The sequence below is a fragment of the Pyxicephalus adspersus genome, chromosome Z, assembly GCF_032062135.1.
Source record: "Pyxicephalus adspersus chromosome Z, UCB_Pads_2.0, whole genome shotgun sequence".
Taxonomy (NCBI): domain Eukaryota; kingdom Metazoa; phylum Chordata; class Amphibia; order Anura; family Pyxicephalidae; genus Pyxicephalus; species Pyxicephalus adspersus.
The window spans coordinates 1,363,772-1,388,182 of record NC_092871.1 but is presented as its reverse complement, the minus strand read 5'-3'; the positions used below and the strand labels follow the sequence as shown (position 1 = coordinate 1,388,182).

The 24,411-nt window shown below is 41.1% G+C and overlaps 1 protein-coding gene across 1 annotated transcript in view; it reads right to left on the bottom strand.

Moving 5' to 3' along the window:
- Window positions 1-21,166, bottom strand: part of DACH2 (dachshund family transcription factor 2) — a gene marked incomplete at its 3' end in the record, with an annotated part of 212,903 nt that extends 191,737 nt beyond the window's left edge. Inside the window, 1 exon segment of the mRNA XM_072429863.1 lies at window positions 20,739-21,166. Within this exon segment, the coding sequence (XP_072285964.1) occupies window positions 20,739-21,127 (389 nt within the window).
- Between the last annotated feature and the right edge of the window lie 3,245 nt (window positions 21,167-24,411).

The following is a 24,411-nucleotide window of genomic DNA, read 5'->3' as shown; positions in this document are numbered from 1 at the left end:
TGTCACTGTCTGTATCTGTCTGTCATTTATTGTACAGCGCTGCGTAATATGTTGGCGCTATATAAATCCTGTTTAATAATATTAATAACACAAATTGCGAAGGGTTAACCCCCAATACGGATTATTCATCGTTAGGTGTCCCTGGAAGTAATACAAAGTTCCCGTGAATGAGAAGAAATGGCAGGTGACCCCGCTCTTACCCCTGATATCTGAGACGAAGGATCAAATGTTTTTCTCTGGCTTTGTTGTCATTTGAAGTGGAGTTTTTTTTTTTTCAGACCGATAATAAAGACGACGGTGAATCCTGCAAATGCAGACTCTCCATATGAATAATGAGATCTCCATCCCCCGGCCCAGTCAATTCTGCGCCAGTATACAGAGGAGGATGACTGCATGCATGCTGGTTAAAGAAGAACCCTGGGGAAAAGCATATTAGGAAAAAATGGCCTAGATTGTCAGTCTTCTTAGCTTTCCCTTGCTGTGTTCTCCCCAGGCAATTTTAGCTGGGCGCACCACCCGGCACATTTCAGTAATCACCCACCTGGTTACTGGGCCTAAAGCTTCTTCCCACCCAATAAAACTATTTCTGGGGAGATCACTGCTCGGTGACCTACACAACCCCATCACCTATATGTAACAGAGACAAGGAGGGTCGGAGTTATTTCAAGTCCAGATCAGGAGGGTGACAACAGTGCTCCTCCACTGACAGAGTATGAGGCGTTTGTGTTGTCACCGTAGGACAGGAAGTGATAAAATTAAGGGGACGGAGCCTGAAAAACGAAACCAATTCTGCCATCACATCCAAGGTCCGCTGAGCTGCAATAAGCAGAACCCCGAGTGGGCATAGTTGGCATAAAAATGCCCCACCCGACAAAACAAATGGTTTTGGTTAATCTGGTCGGAATCCTTGTCACGTTTTAGTTGTCATCAATTTCAACACTGCAGAGAAAAAAAAACCTTGCGGAGCTCCTCCACCTTTCCTCAGAAATAGATTTACTTATTTCTGTCTGTGCTACAATTGGGGAGACTTTGCTCGCTTCCTGACTAAGTGACCCCACAGGAACATTACACAGATATGGTGTGCTGTTGTCACCGTCAGGAATGGAGTGCAGGCAGACAGGAAGTGGCTACAACAAGGCTGCAGGAGATATTTTCTCACCTCTGACCCACCAATATTTACACATTGGAGACCCTCCATGCGCTCCACCACCCTGCCTGCCGCCATCACCCCAACCTTGCCGTCTGTAACCAACCCATCGCACATCATTCCTAATTAGATGATTAGCGCTTTGAAGGGCAGACGAGAAGTCATTTGCATAATTTAATCATAAAAAGAACTTAAAGACGCGGAATTTGCTGTTGGTTTGTACAATTATCCGCGCGGCCCGGGGAGGTGGGGGTTGGGGGGGTAGATATTAATGTGATTAAACAGTATCTCCGCATTAAACAGGCAACTGTGTGTCCTCTATGAAAGCGGAGCCGGAGGCGAGTGAGAAATTAATTTCAGAAGACAATCAATTTTATTCTACATGACGGTAATAAGCAGCGGCCCATCTGCAGGGGAACCGTTGTGCCCTGGGTGTACACATGTCAGGATGGCGTACACTTGCTGAACATGCACCCCGCCTAAAAATAGACCCCGCGCCGCCATTGTCTGCCAGATGCCTCCTCAAGTGGGAGGAAAGGATTTCCTAGAAGGTCAGGCGGAGGCCCGCCACGGTGAGAACTCTTGCCCTCTCCTGAGGAGGAGCAGGACTTCCATATTCCATGGGCACCTCAGCAGAGGTCTCCCGGCTTCTACTCTGCACCCCAATATTGACAATCTGACATTATCAGCCCACTTTGATAAATCCAAAGAGGTGGAAACAATCCAAGGGCCAGGGGTCTGCTGCAGCAAAGGGCCTGGGATGGGCTAAAACCCATACTGGGGCAATTCCTCTAAAGTCTTCCAAAAAATCCCAAAACTCTACAACCCTTCATTTGTATTATATGAAACGGATCCTGGCATTAACTTTAGAGGTCTTTAAGAATAAAGTTGGTGTCATATTTAAGAAAAGCTCCAAGTTATATCAATATAAAGCTATCACTGAGCTGCAGGCAGAGACTTTGTCTAGGCTGAGATAATTTCATCAGTTTGCTGCAGGCAGTGACTATGTCTAGGCTGAGATTATGTCATGAGACTGCTGCAGGCAGGAGAAGACATTTCTGATACAATATTATAATGTGAATATTTTAACCATGTGACTCTCATACCTGAATCTCATTGGCCTGATAAATATAAAGATCCGGTTGTGAATTAAGTCTCATTAAAAGGTTTTTGCTGCATCCTGGTGTGTTGATTGGTTGATTCCCCACGCACAAATTCTCACCTTCTTTAGAAGAAACGTCGGTAATATTCCATACTATTTACCGTGTCACCGGAAACGCAGCTAATGTTCCCGATAAGCATGAATTCTCTTGTTAGAAATGATTTTCACATCATTACAAGGAATTTGAGCTCGTACTGAGAAGTAATTATAGGGCCCCGGGGCTGCGTCTGGTTTAGGACGAGCCGCGACCTTCCCGGATCACAGAGCGCCCAAATCCCATTATGAGATATGGAGGAAGAAACCTCTCCGGGTTACAGGCTGCTGCGGCTATCTCACTCAGATTGGGGGGCTGCTCAGCTGCGGAGTGACTCCGGCTGGACCTCCAAATCAGGCAAAATGCAAAGAGAACCATTCATGGCTGGGCTTAGAATGGGAAATATTTTATATCATCACCCCCCCACACACATCACCACCCCTATATACCTATATACCACCACCCCGTATATCTAAGCCCTAGGAGGCCCCACTGACTGCTATAAAGATCCACCTGCTCCATAGAAGTCTATGAGGCCTCTGTCATGGCCACCAGGAAACACAAGGACTTTGGTAAATGTGTGGAAGGGAGGGAAACAGGATAGCTATATTCATTTCAATGTACAAATATTCTTTAAAGCACAGGTGAGCTTGTGGAGCAGTAAGTGAAAGTGAAACTGCAGCAGAGAAATAAAATGGTCCTCTTCCTTTCTGGGTAGCACAGTGTAAATTTTCAGTCCATCAATAAGTGATATTTCACCTAAAGTCTTGTAGACGAAATTCCCAATTGGTTCTTCCAGCATAAAGAATGAACAGGCAGAGTATAGGGTTCACATTATTCTGTCCATCTGTGTCTGGGTGCATGAATACGGGACACCTCGGGGGTTCTCAGGGCCTAACCTATATTCTAAGTGTCCGTCTTCTAATCTTTGAGGAGGAAGCGGTTCTCCCTTCTCTATACTCTGAATTATTTACCGTCCATTCAAGCTGACAACTCATCAGCAGTAGCCGGTAACTTAGAGACCTCCTGCCCATCATGAATTATAAATATGAACAAAACATTGCCGTGTAATCGATAGACTGTAAGCCCTTCCCTGGCAGCGCCATGCCTCGCCTCCGGCCTATGAGCTTACAGGGAGTATAAAATCCACCCTTGCACACCGCCATGGAATATGTAGGAGCTATAAAAGATGTGGCAAATAATAAAAAGTCACATAGGGCATGTGGTGTCTAAAGCAAGATACAAAAATTGCACTATTTATTAAAGTGGCTATGTTTTATTCTTGCTTGGTATTATCTGCTACAGACTAGATGAAGCTTTAAATCAGGCTGGCAAAAGAAGTGGCTGCAGTGTTCTCCCCAGACCCTTTTAGGTGGGCGTACAACCCGGCACTTTTTGGTAGCCACCCGGCTGTTTTTGAAAAGTTGGGTCACCCGCCAACAGCTTCTTCCCACCCAGCTTATTGGGCCGGCTGCTGAATCAGAAAACGCAAATTCACATCTAATTTTTGCAGGTACAGAAAATGTGTCACATCTGGGTTAAACTGCAATACCTGCACAAGGTAATTATAAGGCAACAGTTTATTTAAAGGGTTCCCAACCACCAGGCCAGGCTTCTGTGATTGGCTGAACTAAATAATAGGGGAGAGGATCCAGCTTACCTGATTGGCTGAATGAAATGACAGGGGGAGGGCCACAGATCCTTACAGTCACAATGAAGACAGTGGGACCTCCCCCTCTGGTCCATGGAAAAATTGCATGAAACTGGTATATGGTGCCAAAAATTTGGGGAGAGCAATTTAAAAAAAATTTTTAATTGTTTATAACTAAACATCCAAAAAAAAAAGAAAAGAAAAGAAACCAGAGAAATGGCAGTCACATTCTATACAAACAAGGCTAGCAGATGACACAGATGTATGGGTGCTGGTCATGTGACTATGGGTTGCCTTATTCACATGTGCCATGGCTATATTTGGTCACCTGACATCCTGGTGACCAGGAGATCTGTCATTGGTCCTCCTAGTCAGCTGACAAGGTTTAAAGGCCACTCACTGCATGTTATTTTAAAAAGTTTGCCTTGGTAAATCTGGCCTTAGTCTGGTAAACGCAGAGAATTTTTTGAATATTTGATATAATATTTTGCTCTCAATCTGGCTTTCCTTAAAAAGAAAAAATATCAGATTCACCCTCGAAAAATGAGCCAACCGCGTAGGTTTGGAGGCGTTGAACTCGGCCGCTAATATTTTTGTTTCTACTTTTAGAGCTCCCGTTAATCCAATACAACTTTCATTTTTTTCCCTCCCAACCTATAAACAGCAGCCGCCGAGAGTAAAAAAAAAAATCCGCACAGATGTTCACCTCTAATGCAATTTCCATTCAATTTCCTAAGTGCAGTCCCAGCGTGCAAACTCGCTGAACGTTGTGTTTAGCTTGCAAATTCTTTTAATAAATAATGAATGCAATAAAACGCCGAGATCAATGGCAGCTGAGAAAATCATAAAGAGGGGAGCCGAGCGCCGGGGCAGCTGCGCATTGCAAACTTTAATCCACATACAAATCAATAGAACTTTATGTGTTCTTCCCCTCCTCAGGCCTGACACTGGCTGCGCGGATAAACTAAAGGCAGCCTCCGAGAGGGCGGGCGACTGTAGCGCTGCGATTTCTCATTGCCAATGTATAGATTGATGCTGCAGAACGATGAGTATAACGTGTGTGTGGTCACTATAAAGCAGGGACTCCGGACTAAGGGAAATTCTGATTTTCCACTGTTGCTTACTGAGGAGCAGAATGTGCAGAGTAATCGGTGTCACTACAATTATCCCTATAACAAAGCATTGGGGTTTACAATATACATTTTAAAGTGGGTGCCAGTTCTGTTCTTCTCTAATTTCTTCCTTCCTTCCTGTTTCTTTCTATCAGATTATAAAGTAGGGAAATAATACCTGAGAAATGAGGAGATAACATCAGCGCTGTGTTGGCGCTATATAATTACTGTTTATTAATAATAATAACATCCAGTGCTATGTCAGTGCTGCACTTTTATTAGTTACATGTGTTACAGGTTCAAGTCTTTTAAAGGCAGTAATAGATTCACCAGGGAATGTTTCAGTGAATGTCAAATTTGCTGCTTTATAAATAGACCCCCATCAGATTTTTTCCTATTTCCTGTCCCTGTGACGGTCATACAGGAAATGAGTGGTTCTCATGGTCCTGTGTATGTCCCAATTGTTTAATCAGTTGTCTTCACTCCTATATATAAAACCTCCTGGCTGGCTGTTTGGTCTCTCCTTTAGTATCTGGGGCTCATTTTGAAGGAATACCCATAGCATGCTCTGAACTTTGGGATGGAGAAGGGGAAAGTAAGTAACAATGAACCAAATAATTAGATTGTAATAAATGTGTATGTGCAATGTATTTGAACTAGAATGTGATTGTTACAATGTTTACCGGTTGTGTTTTATCATTTGTAAGCTCTGATGAAGCGGACTTAGTTTCTGCGAAACGCGTTGAGACATTGTTCATCTACAGATACTGCTTGTATTGTTGTGAGAAGCAAGTGACAAATGCGAAAATGTTACATTTTTAATTCTATTGAATATGAACAATAAAACAATCTTTAGTATTTAAAAAAGTTTTGACATTAAGTTTATTGTGGAACATATTTTTGGCTGCCTAAAAATTCCCATACGCAGACTGTATTGCTTGCTTTGTTTCTGTTTGTGTCCCTGCAGAGAATAACAACGAAGAATTATTACAAAATGTGATCAGTTGGGCAATTCAGGAGATGTCCTAGTTGGGCCCCGTCTCCTAAGCCTGGGGTAGTTGTACCGTCTGCCCCTCCCCATTATGATGACCCCGCCCATGTATAATTTAGTAAATATTATTTTCATTAGCATTGTTCAGGTTTCACGTTATTACCACATCCACCAGGCAAACAATTACCAAGGAAACAACGATTACACAAAACTTTCAGAGAAAGTGAAAGTTTGTCTGGAATATTCAATCATCTGCCAAGTGGCGGGCAGACCTAACCCCTCTATTAATTAAAACAATACCCGCCATAAATCAGCCGCCTTCCAAACACTTTGTACTGAGAGCAGCCCCGGAGGGGGACGCCTTTGTTTAAAGATTTAGTGGCCGTCCAGGTGAGGAATGAATGCGAGAAAAAAATATAAAATTCAATCTCAGCTGAAATCGGCAATTTAAAACTCAGCCGACCACCAGTGAGTGCCAACGAGGAGCAATACCGGGCTGGTAAAGAGGACCTGTCATCTATTGTAAAGTGCAGCATGATGAGCGATGTGTGACCCTTACAGGTATGGATTTCCTCTCATGAAGATCATAGGACTCCCCCTGACAATGACATGTCTGCTTTGTTTCCACAGAAGGTCAGAACCATTATTATTACTATTATTATTATAAATATTAATATTAATAAACTGTATTTATATAATTCCAATATATTACGCAGTGCTGTACATTAAACAGGGGACCATATTTGCTTAATCGGCATTCACTTAACAAATGTCCGATACAGATTCTCAACCTGTGATTCAGAAAAGTAGATAATAGATTTATATTATAATTATTATATTACAGATGGGGAGCTACAGCTATCAATACATAGGGATATAATTGATAGATAACGAGATAGATCAATGGATAGATAGAGGGAGGGATGGATGGATGGATGGATGGATGGATGGATGGATGGATGGATGGATAGATAGATAGATAGATACCTTTAGTGATCAGTACATAAAAAGATAAATGATAGAGAAAAAGATACATAGAGATAACATTAAATATAGTTAATTAACTTTGTACAGCGCTGTGTGATATATCAGTGCTAAATAAATATAGCATAATAATAATCATTCAATACTATAGATACATAAAGAGATAAATATTAGAGACAGAGAGAATGATACATAAATACATAGTGCAATGATAGATTATAGACACAGTGATCAATACATAGAGATCATAGACAGCATGGTATAGTGATTAATACATAAAACGATGATAGATAGACATATTGATACATAAATTAATGTATAGTATAGTTAAACATTAAATTAAAAATAAATAAATAGGTTGCAGATAGATACATGAATAAAAAGAAAGAGAGAGGGGGTAACATACATTGATAAAGTATATTTCCAGAATAAAGATATATTCTATGGATAGCTCATATAGTGATAGGTTATAGATAGAGTGATCAATACATGGAGGATAATAATAGGTTGAGTGATGGATCAGTGATAGATTTTTCTTTCTTGCTCCTAACATAAAGGAAGAATAAAGTTGCGTGGTTTAAAGCGTTTCCCCCTCTTAGGTGACGGCTGACAGGGTAACGGGACATTAATGCATCTGTCATGATAACAAGCTCGGAATAACATCTAGACATCAAACGGCGAGCGGCAGCTATGCGAAGCGACTCATTCAGATGTGTCTCATTGATTTATTAAACGCAGGGCAACATCTGCAGCCCCGCACAGCCGCTCGGCGAGAATTAATGCAGGATCAATTCAAATGGAAAAAAAGCGCAGAGTTAGATAAATCAAAACATGATTTGCATGCCGCTCCACAATCAGCCTTAGCTGGCTGCAAAGGGCCCAGGCCTCCCCGCCGCAGCAAATGGCAGCGAATATTATTTTATCTGCCAGGAATGGGGCAATTGGGAGCTATGGACTTCTGTGGGATCGGAGGATGAGGATGATAAGAAAAATAGCGGACGGTGAACAACCTTTCTGAATGTGGACAGGAAGGGATAATTAGTGTGTGAGCTCAGCTAAGACTCAAACTGCATGACTATAGATTAGGGCGAGCACAATACAGAAGAAAGAATAATATTACAACCCGCCTGACCACAACAATCACAAGATTTAAACCCTGGTAGCATAACATATTCACTGTGTAAGAATTGTCACTCTTATCTTACTCTGCTGATCTGCTCCATCATTCTGCAGCCATTTCCTGTCTACACATCTACAATCTTTCTGATGGTGACAACAGTTCCCCATGGTCTTGTAATGTGTATCTGCACGGCATGCGTAGTCTCCAGCAAGGCCACGTGTGACACAGAGACAACAGGGAAGCACAATTATGGGACAGAGAAAAGGTGTTGTCACCAGAACAAGGACCATCATGGCAGGATCACATTTATTGTTTTAAAGAACCTTAAAGAAATTTTGCAACATTGCAACAACTTAAAGAACTTATGCAATCAGGCATGTTTTTTATTGCAGAAGGGACAGGCAATGTATGTCTGAGCTGTGCATGCCCGGTATCCCAGGAACCTCTGGAACTAAATGAACTGCCATCGCATGCGTCATACCAACCCGGCCAATCAAGAATCCGAAGAGGGCTGAACATGGCAGTGTCCACACCAAAACAAGAACAGGTAAACGTATTATTTTATTGCAGGAGGGCATCACCTGTTCCTGGCAGGAATCCCTTATAATGGGTGAAGCAGGTGTACAGGGCAGAGAATTCAGCACAGGGATGGTGGGAGCTCCTCATATATCATTGCAGGTGCAAATGTTGCACAAGTCTGTGACACCTTTGGTCAAAGCTCTGCTCATTTCCCTCAGCTTAAACGACAGCTTCTAAAGAACTACAAATCCCAGCATGCCCTGCCAGGGTGGGCCACGGGTTGCAGTTCCACAGCAGCTGGAGGTGTGCAGGTTGCCAGCCCGCCGTAATGAGAATCAATTCGCCGGCAGATTTGAATCTTTTCACACACCATTAATTTCAGCTAATCTCCCCCGACATCTCTCTCACTCTGCTCACGCAAAACACGCCGCGCATGTAAAATTAACAAATACACAACGTTCCGCGTGAAAACAAAAACAAAATAGGCCTGGTACGGCCGTTCAGGCACGAGACGCCATCCGCTAAGAGCAGAGCCTTGATTTGCCTTCAGTAATTACAATCTTGGCATGGCCGCTCTAATAAAAGGCTGTGCGATGGTGGCTGTTTGGCTGCGTTCGGCAGACGCCAAGTCTGGGCCTTCCACGAAAAATAAAATATTGTCTTTATTTACAGAACTAATTAATTTCTACGAGACGGCGCATTTCCTAATCAGGATGGTCGCATGAAATAAATCTCACTCAGAATAAATCACAGCCACAGGCCAATGGGAACATGTGTTCAATGCACCGCCAGCCTGGTTTTTGGACGGTCAGATCATCGATTGAAGCCGTCAGCATCTAGAAATGACATGAAGGAACATTGTTCAGCTCTGTGCACAGTGTCAGCGACACGCGCGGCTACCAGCTGCACCGCCTACATCACTAGCAAAAACACAAACTGAGCCATAAAGATGGCAAACATGTGCAGCACGATGTGGCAAAGCACCAAACATGCAATACATGCACATCCCTGCCATGTGTTATCGCTTGAAGCACCCTGCCAGGACAGAAAATACCCGATGATCCATCAGGAAGTGATGTTTGGGGCTGACAACACACAGAATTTTTATAAAGTGGTGTCAGCCCTGCCCAAAACTAACCCTCCCGCCATCTTCAGGCCCAAAGCATAGGCACTGATTGTGCACAGGAATAAATGGGTATATATTAAACAGATAAAACACAATGCATTCAATGGTAAATCTAACAGATAATAGGGAAGAGAATAGGAGTGATTCATTGTTGGGTTTGACATGTACAATAAACAATCTTGTTTCAAGTGTCCTTGTCACCTACCACCAGGTTCTGGTTCTGAGGTCATCTTAAGTTCTGTGTTTAAAGTTTTTGAGTTTCTCTTAAGAATAAGTTCTCACCAGAAGTATTTTACCATGATGGTTACCACCCCTGGGCACTGAATGCACTTGTTTTCTTTTATCTTTTTGCAAGCAGCTTCAAAAGCCTAGCAAATCAGTTTTCCTTTTTTTATTCAACTATTTTTTTGGCAAAAAAAAGCCTGAATAAGCATTTTTAAGAAGTTGCAAGTGGCATCTATTCAAGTTTATAGAGGTGGCAGTCAGACGAGGCAATGCTGCCACCTCCTACCACCCATTAAACCAAGGATCATGAACAGACCCATTTGCTCCAAATGTAACCAATTATTAGAAGTTCTGTTTTCCTGCTTGTAAATACTGCTAGTCTGGACTTGGCCTTTACTAAGTATTATCTTCTTCCCCCTATTCGGCTTGCTTCCAACGCTTCAAACTCACCTACCCGTCTTCCTAAACCCTCACTACTTAACCCCCATTCCATATCCTATTGTGTAATGCTTCCCCCACCTCCTAGATTGTAAGCTCTTCGGGGCAGGGTCCTCTCCTCCTCCTGTGTCACTGTCTGTCTGTCATTTGCAACCCCTTCTTAATGTACAGCGCTGCGTAATATGTTGGTGCTATATAAATACTGTTTATTAATAACAAATATAAATAAAAGCAGCAAACAAACAATATACAGGTATGCATCTATAAATTGAAATTTATATTCAAACTGTACACTGAGATAGATAGATGGATAGATGGATAGATGGATAGATGGATAGATGGATAGATGGATAGATGGATAGATGGATAGATGGATAGATAGAGGGATAGATGGATAGATAGATAATGGATAGATAGATAGATAGATAGATAGATAGATGATAGATAGATAGATAGATAGATAGATAGATAGATAGATAGATAGATAGTAATTATATATATATAAAGAGATAATTGATAAACATATCAATACATAAATAATATTTCCAGATTAAAGATATATTACACGTATAGATCATAGAGTTAGTTATATATAAATGTATAAAGTATACAGATATCTTCTCCTTCTGGTATAATTCATGCACAGCGGAGTCACAGCTTATGTTTTGTTCTAGTCTGAGAGGCCGTGGATCCCGAGAGGAGAGATATTGATTGTAATAAATATGCAGAGTTCGTGGGGGGGTTGTTTGAATAAGGCTGCACAGAATTTCTGCTCATTGATTTTCAGCCTCTGTGAATTGTTCTATGAAGGGTGGCAGTTTGTGCTGCTGACATTCTAACCTGCGGAGTGACAGGAAGGTCGGTGGGTCACGGTAATAAGTAGAATTTGTCATGTTGTATGGTGAGCAGGAAAGGTGCATAGCAGGGGGTGGCTGGCAGGGATGGAGTGGGGGGCCACAAGCTGTTTGGGTCATATTAATGACGATTACTTTAAGCTGCAGATTTTGCTGAAGTGCCATAGTAAAAACTCCACAAAATTCCAGCTTGATAATCTGCGCTGCGTCCTCGTTGACCATTGTGCAATGCGGAATGAAAAGTTACGGCGCTCCACATGTGTGAAGGAAACACATAAAACGCAGCACAACAAAGCTGAATATGCAACTTATTTCCTGTGCAGCTTTACACAACCAGCTAATGTCTGACACGTGTTTATTGTACAGCGGGAATAATCCTAGAAATAAATCACAGCCACAGTATACGCTCCCTAGAAAACATTGAATTTTATGTATTTGGACATCGAATTAAATAAAAACATGACGCAGAACAAGAATTGTTTAGAACTAATTTATATTTTGGGTCACATTGGTATAGTAAGGGTTAAAGAGGAGATTTCCCACTGCTTGTCTGTGCTGAGTTTAACAATTTAAAAAGAAAAACTTCTATGGCGGGCAGACATCCCGGTCATGTGACAGGACCACAGAGCTTGCAATTTTTACCCAGATCCCGATGGGCCCACAAACATCGGCTTATATAGTTTACACCACTTTTTTGGCTTTTTTTTGCCATTGAATCTATAAAACACTCAAAACAGTACAAATTTCAACATTTTATACTTTAATAGTCACAAGCAGACACACAGCAAATATACTTCTGTGTGAATTTGGCATAAATCACAAGTCAAGGAATTGATTTATGAAATAAGCAGAGAACATTCACTGGAAAGTAAATTTCACTTATCTTAGTGAATTAAATGAAACCTCCCGACCAATCAAGTGCAAGCAAAATCATGTTTTTTTTGATTCAGTATTCTTTAAAATATTTTTTTTCACTTTGTTTCGCATTATTCATTAAATAAAAACTTACTTTGAAAGTGACCACATTCCTCTAATATAGTAAATCTGGAAAGCAACCAACTATTCTTGACTTTTTGGTGCCGTATGGAATGAGAATTAAAGTAAATGTTTTTATGTTGAACAATCGCAATCAATACTATTGAGACAAACTTTTCTTTCCTTTGTGTGGCTCAGTTGTGAGAAAGTCTCATTTCACTCTCTGAGTACACAGAGAACACTGAAGGTTTGCAGAATATAATGGAATATTAAAACGCAGCGAGGACGTCTGTGTCGTGTAAACAGCGTGGGGGAGTCTCTGGGTGCAGGAAGAAAAGTTTACTGAGTTCTATCTGCTGAATTTCTGCACACTATACCACAAAAAGTCATAAAATATAGAGGTGACAATAAAACAGTGCAGAGAATGTTCAGATCCGTGTACAGAAGGGTAAAAACTGCCATCATCCTTCCCAGCTGACCAATGAAGACCAAAAAGAAGAGAAGGAAAGATGGCGGCCACAGCGACACCAAGCAGGTTGCACTTTTTATGCCTCATCCAGTAAATATTCCATCTCATCTGATTGGAAATCGGAAAACAACACCACCATAAATGTTTTAAATCTTCAAAGTTGGTAAATCCTAACTGAATGATAGTTAGCTCTGTGTATTATTATTATTATTAATATTATTATTATTAATAAACAGGATTTATATAGCACCAACATATTACGCAGCGCTGTACATTAAATAGGGGTATCATAGAAAATGACTGCAGGTATCATTTTCCAAAAATTCTTTGGTTGCCTTTTTACCCCCCTTCTGATCTCCTGCAGCCTTTTCATTTCCTAATCTTCACTCCCCTCAGCATTGGCCGCAGATTTGCCCACTGCTTTCCTGTGAAATCTGTTTGTAGCATGCATGGGGTGAATGTGTTTTGGTGACAAAGCAGGAGCACAAATTATTTAAAACAGGGACAGGGACAAGAGCAGTGTCACCCTATAACAGGAATTGCCTGAACAAGGACCTCCATGGTCATCAGAGAATAATAAAACGAAAAAAGTAACTTTAAAAAGATTTAAATCGTTTGAAAAAATTACATTACAATTTTGAAAATGCAACATCAATGCACCAAAAAAAAAAAAGAGAGAGAGGGAACACACAAGAAGCACACAACCCCACCGTGTGTTGCAGTTCACTGCAGTGGCACCGCAATGCATGCAGTGTGTGTTCCTAATACTCCTTTAGTGATTGGGTCTTCAATGGCTCGGGATTCCCTAAGAATGACATCAGACCGATGACCTCCCGTGTTGTATCACATGTTACATGCAATACATGTTACACCCAGCCTGCATGCGGTCACACAGTATGGAGACAGATAACTGGATTTCTATTTTTTTTAAATGCAACAATATTTCTCCAAAACATTTTTAATGGCAAAGAACAAGAAATGTAAATATTGTGTTACCAGAACTCACGCTTCTGCCTGATCTCTGCACCAACAAAATGTCAAGAAACACTGAGGGGTCCATTCACCAATCTTTTCAGAATATTTATACAATTAAAATAAGTGAATCTTAGGTAAAAGCTGCGCTATTTTGAGTGAAATTGTGGAAACGGATGAAAATATTGATAACCACAGCCCTTAAAATAGACAATTCAGCACCAAATACTTCAGCTTTCCTGTCCTATGAGATAAAAAATAAATTGTGAATTCCAGGACACAAATATTTTCTCATTTCAGATCACCAGGAAACTATTATCTTAAAATAGATTTAAACCCCAAGTGATGTTTTATAATTTATTAATCAAACCCCACTTTTTAACTTATTTCCTCCTATGTCACATCTCAGTGCTGCGGATCTCCTGCAGCTCCTTTCAGCTGCACTGCAATGCTGGCTGCGTGACATTTCCCAGGGTTGGGTTTCCTCATGGTGACAACAGGGGGTCATATCTGTGCAATGCGAGCTGAAGTGGCCACTTGAAGTCTCCATCAGGTGACAATGCAGGATTCTCAGAGATTATGGAGCGTTGTACACCAAAAAATGACTAAACGAGGATCAATATGGCAGGATCACCAGGGATTTATTTAAATAAAGCTGCAGAAGTATTAAATATTAAAATATAATTTTTTAGGGAGATTACCCTGTCCAACGGGTATGTGAGATTTTAGTACTTGGGTTTCCATCTTTTGTAAAACAGCCAATATTTCAGTGTTTGTTGCAGCCGAGCGTTGCAGCCCCACACAGTCCATGTGTAAAGAAGCTACAAAAATATTCCCAAATTCCAGATCACCATCAGATCTATAAAGAAGATTTCACTCTTATGTATTGACTCGTCCTTTGATTGGGATTCAGCTGTGACAACAAACGCTGGCACATTTATTGACAAATAAACATTTCCCTAAAATGAGATTTTGTCAATATTCTGTAAATGACATGCAGGTATTTATGAATATTCCCCTCTGGGGGGACGCAAATCTCCTCATTCCCATAACATATTTAATTGAACAACATTAAGTTGTAACCCCTCGGGGACATAAACATGGAACCCCCTATTCCTGGCAATGCCTCTATATCCTGATTTCTGGACTGCCAGACATGAATATTATCACCGATCTTCTGTGCTTTGGAGATAAATATTTTGCAGTATTTCTGGCTATTTTATTTTTGTATCTTTTTGTTCTCTGTGCGATTTATTGACCAAACCAAATCTTGTAAAGTGGGCCCTCCATAACCCCCGAATAACACACGGATCACCGACAGGTCAGGTTTTCCAGGTGTTCCCAAAGACTGAACGATCCCATAAGTGTTACAGAAATATCAATTCCATAAATCCTGTGAATGTTTCTGATAGGACAGTAACATTGATCAATGAATTTTTCTTTGCGTGTAAGATATTATTATTAATATTAAACTGTATTTATAAAGCGCCAACATATTCCACAGCACTGTACATTAAAGGAGAGGACTGTCCAAACAGAGCTTACAATCTAAGAGGTGGGAATATTGCCACTCCATCATATACAATGACACACAATGCAATGTCTATTTTCTGTATTAGGAAACATTGTTTGTCTGGCACGGTGAAAGATCTCTTAGATTGTAAGCTCTGTTGGTCAGGCTACTTATCTGTCATCTGCAACCTTTAATTATTGTACCGCACTGTGTAATATGTTTGCGCTTTATAAATAAAAGTGTATTCTTGTACGAAGTTGTGAATATAGACTTATGGAATGATTGTTCATATAGAACTTTCTAGAGTAGAGGAATTGGTTGCACAATATGATGGTCTGCTATTTATGGATTTACTCTGTTGTATCCAGCTGTGCCGCTACCTGGAAGTGTTCAGAACATGACCTGTTTGGGTCTCACAGTGCTGCATTCCCTGACTTGCAGGCTGACTTTCATTCAGCATGATTGCTGGGATGTACTACAAAGTCCGAAAAGAAAAACCTTCCCAATTACACGGCGTTCACCTCCTGGATACACCGACACCGTGTACGTCTTCATCTGCACATTCAGGTCTTTAAATCCTCCTCAATAATTCAGCAAACCCATGTCTGCCTCTGCTCTGACACGAGTTACCATAGGAATGCACACCTGATACTCTGAGAGTGACCCAATACAGCAAACTACATAGAGATACGTCGTATGAGCCCAACCATCATCTGCAACCAATCGCAAGGATGTATGGTGACCCAACGCAGCAATGGGACTCTGCTCATATGGCACCGGGGTCCTATGTTTAGTTCCTTTCATAGCTCACTCTTGTCCTGTGCAGGATTTGGGTTCTTCCCATAATCCAAAAACATTCTGGATGGACAGCTGGATACCCTAACAGATCAATGGTATGACCAATAAATAAAAAAGGCTCCAATGCAGACAGGCTAATCACTGTGTGATACGTCTACCTCCCCCCTCCTAGATTGTAAGCTCTTCTGGGCAGAAGAGCTTACAATCCTCCTGTGTTACTGTCTGTATTCATCTGTCATTTGCAACCTCTCTTTAATGTACAGCGCTGCCTAATATGTATGCGCCATACAAATCCTGTTTATTATTAATAATAATAATCTTAAATTCATAAAACATTTAGAATCAATTACCATCTATTAGTATTATTATTATTAATTTATATAGCTTTTAGTTATATTATTATTATTATTTTTATTAAAAACAAACAGGATTTATATTGCACCAATATATTACGCAGCGCTGTACATTAAATAGGGGTTGAAAATGATAAACAGACACTGACACAGGAGGAGAGGTCCCTGCCCCAAAGAGCTTACAATTATATGTGGGACATAGTCATGTCACTAACTGTCCCTCACAATCTAATGTCCTCCATGTCTCTGATTCAATCTGCGGACAATTTTTTTGGAGAATTTACCTATTAGAATGTTTTTGGGATGTGGAAAGAAATCAGAAATCTACACAGACTCAGGAAGGGCACACAAACTCCATGCAGATATATCTAACTCTCAATGCACATTATACATCTTTCCCATATCTCTCTATTATCCATCTCTCTTATTTCATCTATAGATGTGCTGAGTCAGCTACTGCGTCCACCACACAAGAGAATGAGGTGGAAATGACAAGATTTGCAGGAACTGTAATATTTCAGACTGTTTGGACAATTCTTTACACCCCTACATTTTACTGCCATACTGCATTACTGACCTACTGTTGCTGTGTATAAAATATTTCAGTCATTTTATAAAAATCAAATAATAATATATTAAAAAAAAGACCTAGAATGGGAAAAATTTCCAATTCACAATTGGGGATCAAAATGCGTAATGGGGGCTTATTTACACCAATGCGTTTCATTCGCAGCATTTGCGTTGGTGCGCTGGATTGCTGGTTATTGTTAATAGCATGCCAAACGCACCGCATTGCCATGTGTGAACGAGCCCGTGTGGCCTCATAACCGAATGGAATTCTGTTGTTAGATATTTTCTATGGTTTTCTATTACCAGAGGAGCAGCTGATGGTGACCACAGACGTCCGGCAGAGTCAGCCACCAGTCAGTGAATTAAACATCTTTTGGGACCAAAAAACTAGAAATAGAAAATAAACATTTAACTTGAATGATTTCTTTGTGATTTCACATCTGATGCACTAGCTATACGTCAGGCACGTTCTGCGTCCCACCAGTGACCACCATCAGATGTTCTCGGTTCCTCTGGCACACCGGACACTTTCCTTAATGCACACACACAGGCAGAGAATAAAATCAATGGGCGGTATATGAAGATGAGTATATATAGCGGCTGATGGATGGTTCGTCTGGAATCTCCCAGCAGGCTGACGTTCTCTTTATACAATCATTTATATCAGCAGCAGGTGAAAGCCGACAGACGTGTCGCTCGTACAATATATAATCATAAGGTAGGTGACAACGCTATAGAGGAACATATCTGGGATATAAAGGCAGCCCAACCCCCCGGGGAAGTAAAATATAAGTTCCTAATAAAGTCAAAGATAGAAGGAGCCAAAACAAATGTATTTCCCCGCTGTGTACATAAAATGTAAATGGGATTGATACATTGTTTCACCTCCACCAAGGGTATTTTTCACTCAGGATTCATTCACACCAAAAGGAGTGTTATCATCATTTAGTGGTGTAACATTTTGGAAGTATTTTCTATGTAGTGAGAATGAGTCTTAATTCTGTACAATGCTATGGCCATAATCTGTAGGTGGAAGGTAAAGATTTAGGACCAGTATCTTGGAGAATAATATTATATATTATATATAATATATATATATATATATAATTACTATATATCCATGAAGCCCAGCAGGGGATGCTTCGTGGATATTGTAAAATACTTCACAATAATAAAAAGACTTTTCTCAATGTTATTTTAGTGAGATTAAATAAAATGTAGACTAAGTCGTCTTGGCCGGGCATCAGTTGGCTCGATATAAACATTCTAAGTAGGAGTAACACTTACAGGCGGAGCGTTGTACAATATACTGACACAAGGCTGAGAGATGGACATTATAGGAATATCAGGGAGACAAAAGGTGAGAAATATAAAATCTGACAGGAGATCCCAATGTGTGCAGGATAGGGGACTGAGCCATACAATCCCAGCATATGATACCATGTATATCATACATACAACACAGAGATCAGCACCTGTGTACAGACAGAGCAATGAGTTCTAAACCATTATATATATCAAACAGCTGCCCCGACATAATAAATATAATATAATGCATCCAGTATATAACAGGTGCCAAGCTGTGGTCTAAATATAATATTCCAAGTATATATACCAGGTGCCCAGCTGTAGTCCATAACAGGTGCCCCAGTATGGTCTTTATAAAATATACTAAGACATTTATATAATATATATATATATATATATATACCATATCATATCATATATAGTACAGGTATAGTATAGGTGCTTCTTGGTAATATATATAATATAGTGTCTGGTATACAACAGGTGCCCAGCTGGGATTTATATACTATATTGTGCCCGGTATAGAACAGATGCCCAGCTCTGGTATATAAAATACATATTGTGTCCAGTAGAATAAAGTTACCCTGATGTAATGTTTAGCATATACTTCAGTATACAACAGGTGTCTAGGTATTGTATAAATATATTATATTGTGTCCATTGTATAACAAGTGCTCCTCTGTGCTATATATATTATATGTGGTATATAAGTGTCTTTCTGTGCTTTTATATATTTATTCCAGCATACAACAAGGCTTGAGATATATAATACAGATTGTCCAGTATATAACAGGTACCCAGCTATGGTATATATAATATAATGTGCCAATAATAGGAATAATATCAGGTATGTGACAGGTGCACAGCTATGGTATATATAATATAATGTGCCAATAATAGGAATAATATTAGGTATGTGACAGGTGCACAGCTATGGTATATATAATATAATGTGCCAATATTAATAATAAAATATACATATTGACTCCAGCATACAGCAGCTGTCCTGATATGTAATTTCCCTTATAGCAGATGCCCAGATGTGATATGTAATTCATACATAAACTCCTCTGGGCAAGGTCTCCTGTTTTATTGTTTTTATGTCTGTCATTCGCAACCCCTATTTAATGTACAGCGCTGCGTAAAATGTTGGCGCTATATAAACACAGTTTTTTATTATTATTAATAAATAAATATATGGAGCCCTGTGTAATACATAATACATATAAAATATACATTAATACATAGTCATTCTATGCAGGGAGGTGCTGGCCCACAAGTAATGTACACAAAGTACGGAGCATTGCTGGTAATGGGTCAGTCACATTGGTTATCTCTTCTGGCATCTGTACCATGCCTGGGGTATAACGTATACGGCACTAGGCACTGACTTGTCAGGGGTACAGTATATAAAGACCTTGTCCAATAAATCAAATTATACCTTATATGAGGGGCGCACCTGACATTTGTACAGGTGAGGCATCAGGCACTGACTTAGGGTTTGAAATGTTTGACCCTTGGGTCAGTGAGGCATGAGGCGTTGTTCTGAGGATGAGTTGTATTATTATGCTGCCTACATATATAGTAAGATAAAGGGTTCTTGGCTGGTGCAGTTTAGTTGCAGCACAGACAATCTGTAAAGTTGCACATTGCATGCAGCAAGTCGCTGACCTAGCAAAGTATCATGTATATCCAATGCTGCACTGTATCTAGTGAGGCGCGGGATGCTGACCTGTTGGTAACGTATAAAAAGCGCACACTGCGAGATGAGGCACATGTGCTGGCACTGATACATGAGATAAAGGTGGACAATGACCTAAGTGAGGCACTAACCAGGCCAGACTGCAGGAAAAATGGCATGTTATGCGCAGAGAGGTATGAGGCACTGATCTACCAAGCATACATTGCAAAATGCCACAAATACAACAACTGCGTCACTGATATATATACACGGTGTGATACATAAGGGATACATAGGGGAATTATAAAGGGTGGCAGGTTGCACCTAGGGGCATGAGGACTGCATATCAAAAAGCTGCACATTGCACTGACTGATGTACTACAACTTGTGCATTGCACTGGGGCACGGACTTGACATTGGTGCAAAAGTTGTAAAGTTGCACATGATGGAGGCATGAGGCACTGGTGAAGAATATAAAGTTGCACATTGCGCTGACTGTGGTACTGATGCAGAATCTAAAGTTACACTGACAGAGGCATGAGGCACTAATGCAGAATACAAAGTTGCACTGACTGAATTAGGAGGCACTGATGCAGAATCTAAAGTCCCCCATTAAACTGACTAAAACAGTTGGAACTGATGTAGTATACAAAGTTGCATGTTGCACTGACGCAGTATAGAAAGTTGCACTGACAGAGGCGTGCGTCACTGACGCAGTATAGAAAGTTGCACTGACCTGGCGTTGGTGCAGTCGTTGTAGAGGGTCTCGAAGTCCCGGCGGCTGATGAGCTTGCAGCGGTTGACCCCCGGTTGAATGGCCCCCAGTCCCCGCAGGACACGCACCTGCTCCACGGTGCAGACCACCGGTGTGATGTCCAGCCGCTTGAGCTTGGTGTAGACGGTGTGCAGCCCCCCCACCAGGTGCTTGAGGAAGAGATCGAAGACCTGCGGGAGGCAGATGAGCTCCTGACCCTCCAGAATGAATGAAGCCACCTTCACCCCGTGCAGCTCCACCATCCGACACTCGCTGCTGGAGGCCCCTCCGCCACCCGGGGCCCCGGGGAAGCTGCTGAGCAGGCGAGGGGACAGGGAGCCCGGCGTGGACGGAGCTGTAGACACAGCCATCCTGCTGCCACTGTCACTCCGTCCAAGTGTTTGCCGGAGTCTGGAGCCCGCACAGCTGACACTACAGCTGGCCAATCACAGCCACCCCTGGGGGCTGAGGCCGAAGCTGATTGGACGGGAGGGCGAGAGGAGAGGAGGGATGCAGCGCTGTCATTCTATGTGAACCACAGGGACACCATGTGTACAGCTCCGCACACACACCGCGGAGCCAGGGACAAGGCACTGACCGGGACTGAAGGGGTTAAGGACAGATCACACATCCAGCAACAAATTGTAGCAGTGAGTGGAGACTAAAACACATCCGGCACTGCAGAGGTTAAACCATCAACAATCTACACTAGTGTTCTAGTCTTGTAAGAGTTAACCCAGCAACTTTTCACTGCAAAACAGGATGTAAAACCTGGAGAATAAAAACACAACAAATATTTATTAATTTATAGGTTATAGGAGAAAGCAGAGTTTCCTGAAAATGTCTATCACTGCAAGGGTTAATCTAAAAACCTAAAAGAAATGGATCCAAAACAGCAACTGCCACCTATAAATCACCGGAAGAAGTGCTCTGATCTTATCCAGCGCGGCGAGGGTTAATCCAGGATTTCATTTGTACATGAATTTGTAGTAAAAACTGAATCCAGCACAGAAAAGGTTAATCTATCTATAGTAGCGTTCTGAAAACGTTCAGCACTGTAAGAGTTAATTAGACACTTCATGGAAATGTGGAGAAAAAACATCATACATACATCATACAGACAACATACTACATGCATACATCATCCAAACAACATACAACATACATACATACAACATACATCAGTTAACCCATTCATTAATTCATCTGTAGGTTAGAGAATAAACTAAAAGTTAGGAAAATGTCTATAACTGCAAAATGAAAGAACAGAGAAGCAGGAGAAAATATTGTCCAGAACAACAAGGGTTAATTTGCACCGGGTTACAAGAGGTTGCTCTTCTAATCGTGTCCTGATCCAATCTAGAAACTTTACACAAATTCTATAATAGAACCAGGGGACCAAAAAGCACCCAGGACACCGGAGGCTAAACCAACAAGTTATAGAAGAATGACAAGTGTACTGATCATGACCAGCTCTGCAAGAGTTAATACAGAAGTAAGGTTCCGGAGAATATACATGCATAAAATACAGCCGAGTATACAGGAGTTATCCTAATGCAAGAAAAGAAATGAGAATCAGGAGAACAAAAAGCATCCAGCATAGCAGGGGTTAAACCTACAATCATCTGTAGGAGAGAGTCAAATACTCTGAGCGTGACCAGAACTGAGAGAGTTAATCCAGCAACTCACTTCTACCAAAAAGCACGGGAAGATAAACTGTATCCAGCACTGAAAGAGTTAACCCATGGACCATACAAAAACCATCTGAGATTTAGAAAACAAGTAGCTTCGGAGCTCATTATGTACAAGATATAGTGCGCTGCCTGCCTAGAAGGGGTTAAAGATGCCATACCAGACCACATCTTGCAGCATTATAGAGAATACATATCATCCGGCACAGAAGGGGTTAGTCCAGCAGATAATAGTGTGCTACCTGCCTAGAAGGGGTTAAAGATGTCATGTCAGACCACATCTTGCAGCATTATAGAGAATACAAATCGGGCACAGAAGGGGTTAACCCATGGACCATACAAGATACATCTGAGATTTAGAGAACAAGTGGCATCGGAGCTCATTATGTACAAGGTATAGTGCGCAGCCTGCCTAGAAGGGGTTAAAGATGCCATGCCAGCCCACATCTTGCAGCATTATAGAGAATACATATCATCCAGCACAGAAGGGGTTATTCCAGCTGCAGATACTATTGTGCTATAAAAATAGGACACATTTCATTAGTCACTTCTTAATGTCCCGAGGATAACACCCAGCACCATGTTATTTGTTCTCAATGTAAGAAACAAAAACACCCAGCAATAAAGGGGTTAAACATGTTATGTAATGTTGATGCTCTGACAATGCTGAATGGTATAGAGCAGTATGGTCCCTGAAAATGCATGGTATTCAGCATTGAAATTTCAATCACCTTTGGATTGAAAAGGAAATTGGTGTTAGAAAATGTCCAGAAATGCAAAGGTTAACCCAGCACTGGTATAGGCAAGAAAGAGCAAGGAAAAATAAGCAGGAGCAGCAAGGGTTAACTAAGCTAAATGCTGCATAGGTATTATGTAAATCCAAACAGTAACATTCAGCACTGCAGGGGTTAAACCGGGATGTGATTCCTTCACATATTCTCTAAAGCTTGAATAACAAATATTAACGAGTGCTGCAGGGGTTAAATCTGCTATTGGTCCTTAAAAACATTATTATTATTATTACTATTGATATTACACAGTACTTATATAGCGCCAACATATTAGGAAACGCTGTACATTAAATATGTGACACAGGAGGAGGAGAGGAACCTGCCCCGAAGAGCTTACAATCTAAGCTATAGGCACATAGATTCTCTTTAGGAAAAGCACTGTAAGCATTACATTTTTTTAGCTTTGGGTTGATGTTTTTATAATAAACACTACCCAGCACTATCAGGGTTAAATTGGTTATAATTTAGATGAAGAAGGTCAATGTTCATAAATATCTAGAATTGCACGAGTTAATACAGCAACTTCCAGACTAAATCCAACCCCTTTTCTATGGCCGCATGACCCGGCAATGCAGGGGTTAAACAATGATGACACGTCTTTAACAAATGTCCAGTGCTGCAAGAGTTAATCCAGCTCCTAAACACAAATCACCTGACACCTCTGGGGTTGGCACAACAGGAGATCCACCTATCCAGTGACCACATTCTAAGTGTGCTGACAAGAAGACACTACACTGGCACTGCAGAGGTTAAACCTACCGTATATTGAGTGTATAACAGACAGAACCGAGCACCAATTATCCTACATCCAGCAACTCATGAGTTAATCCAGCAAACCCTGCTAGACTGAGCGACCAATCAAGGTCAGGGCAACCAACACATCGTATTTATATCGATAGGGAAGGAATGTGTGTGCTGGACTCCTCCAACCCTCCTACAATCCAAAACCATACCGATGTGTGAACAGAACCAGTGATCTCTGTACAGCACTGCGGTATATGTCAGAGCTATATAAACGTATAATTATAGTGTGTGACTGTGGGGGGACATTAGAGTGTCAGCTCCTTTGTACAGAGACTGATGGGACTGGCTCAGTGTTCTTTGTACAGCACTGCAGTATATGTCAGAGCTATATAAATGTATAATAATAGTGTGTGACTGTGGGGGGACATT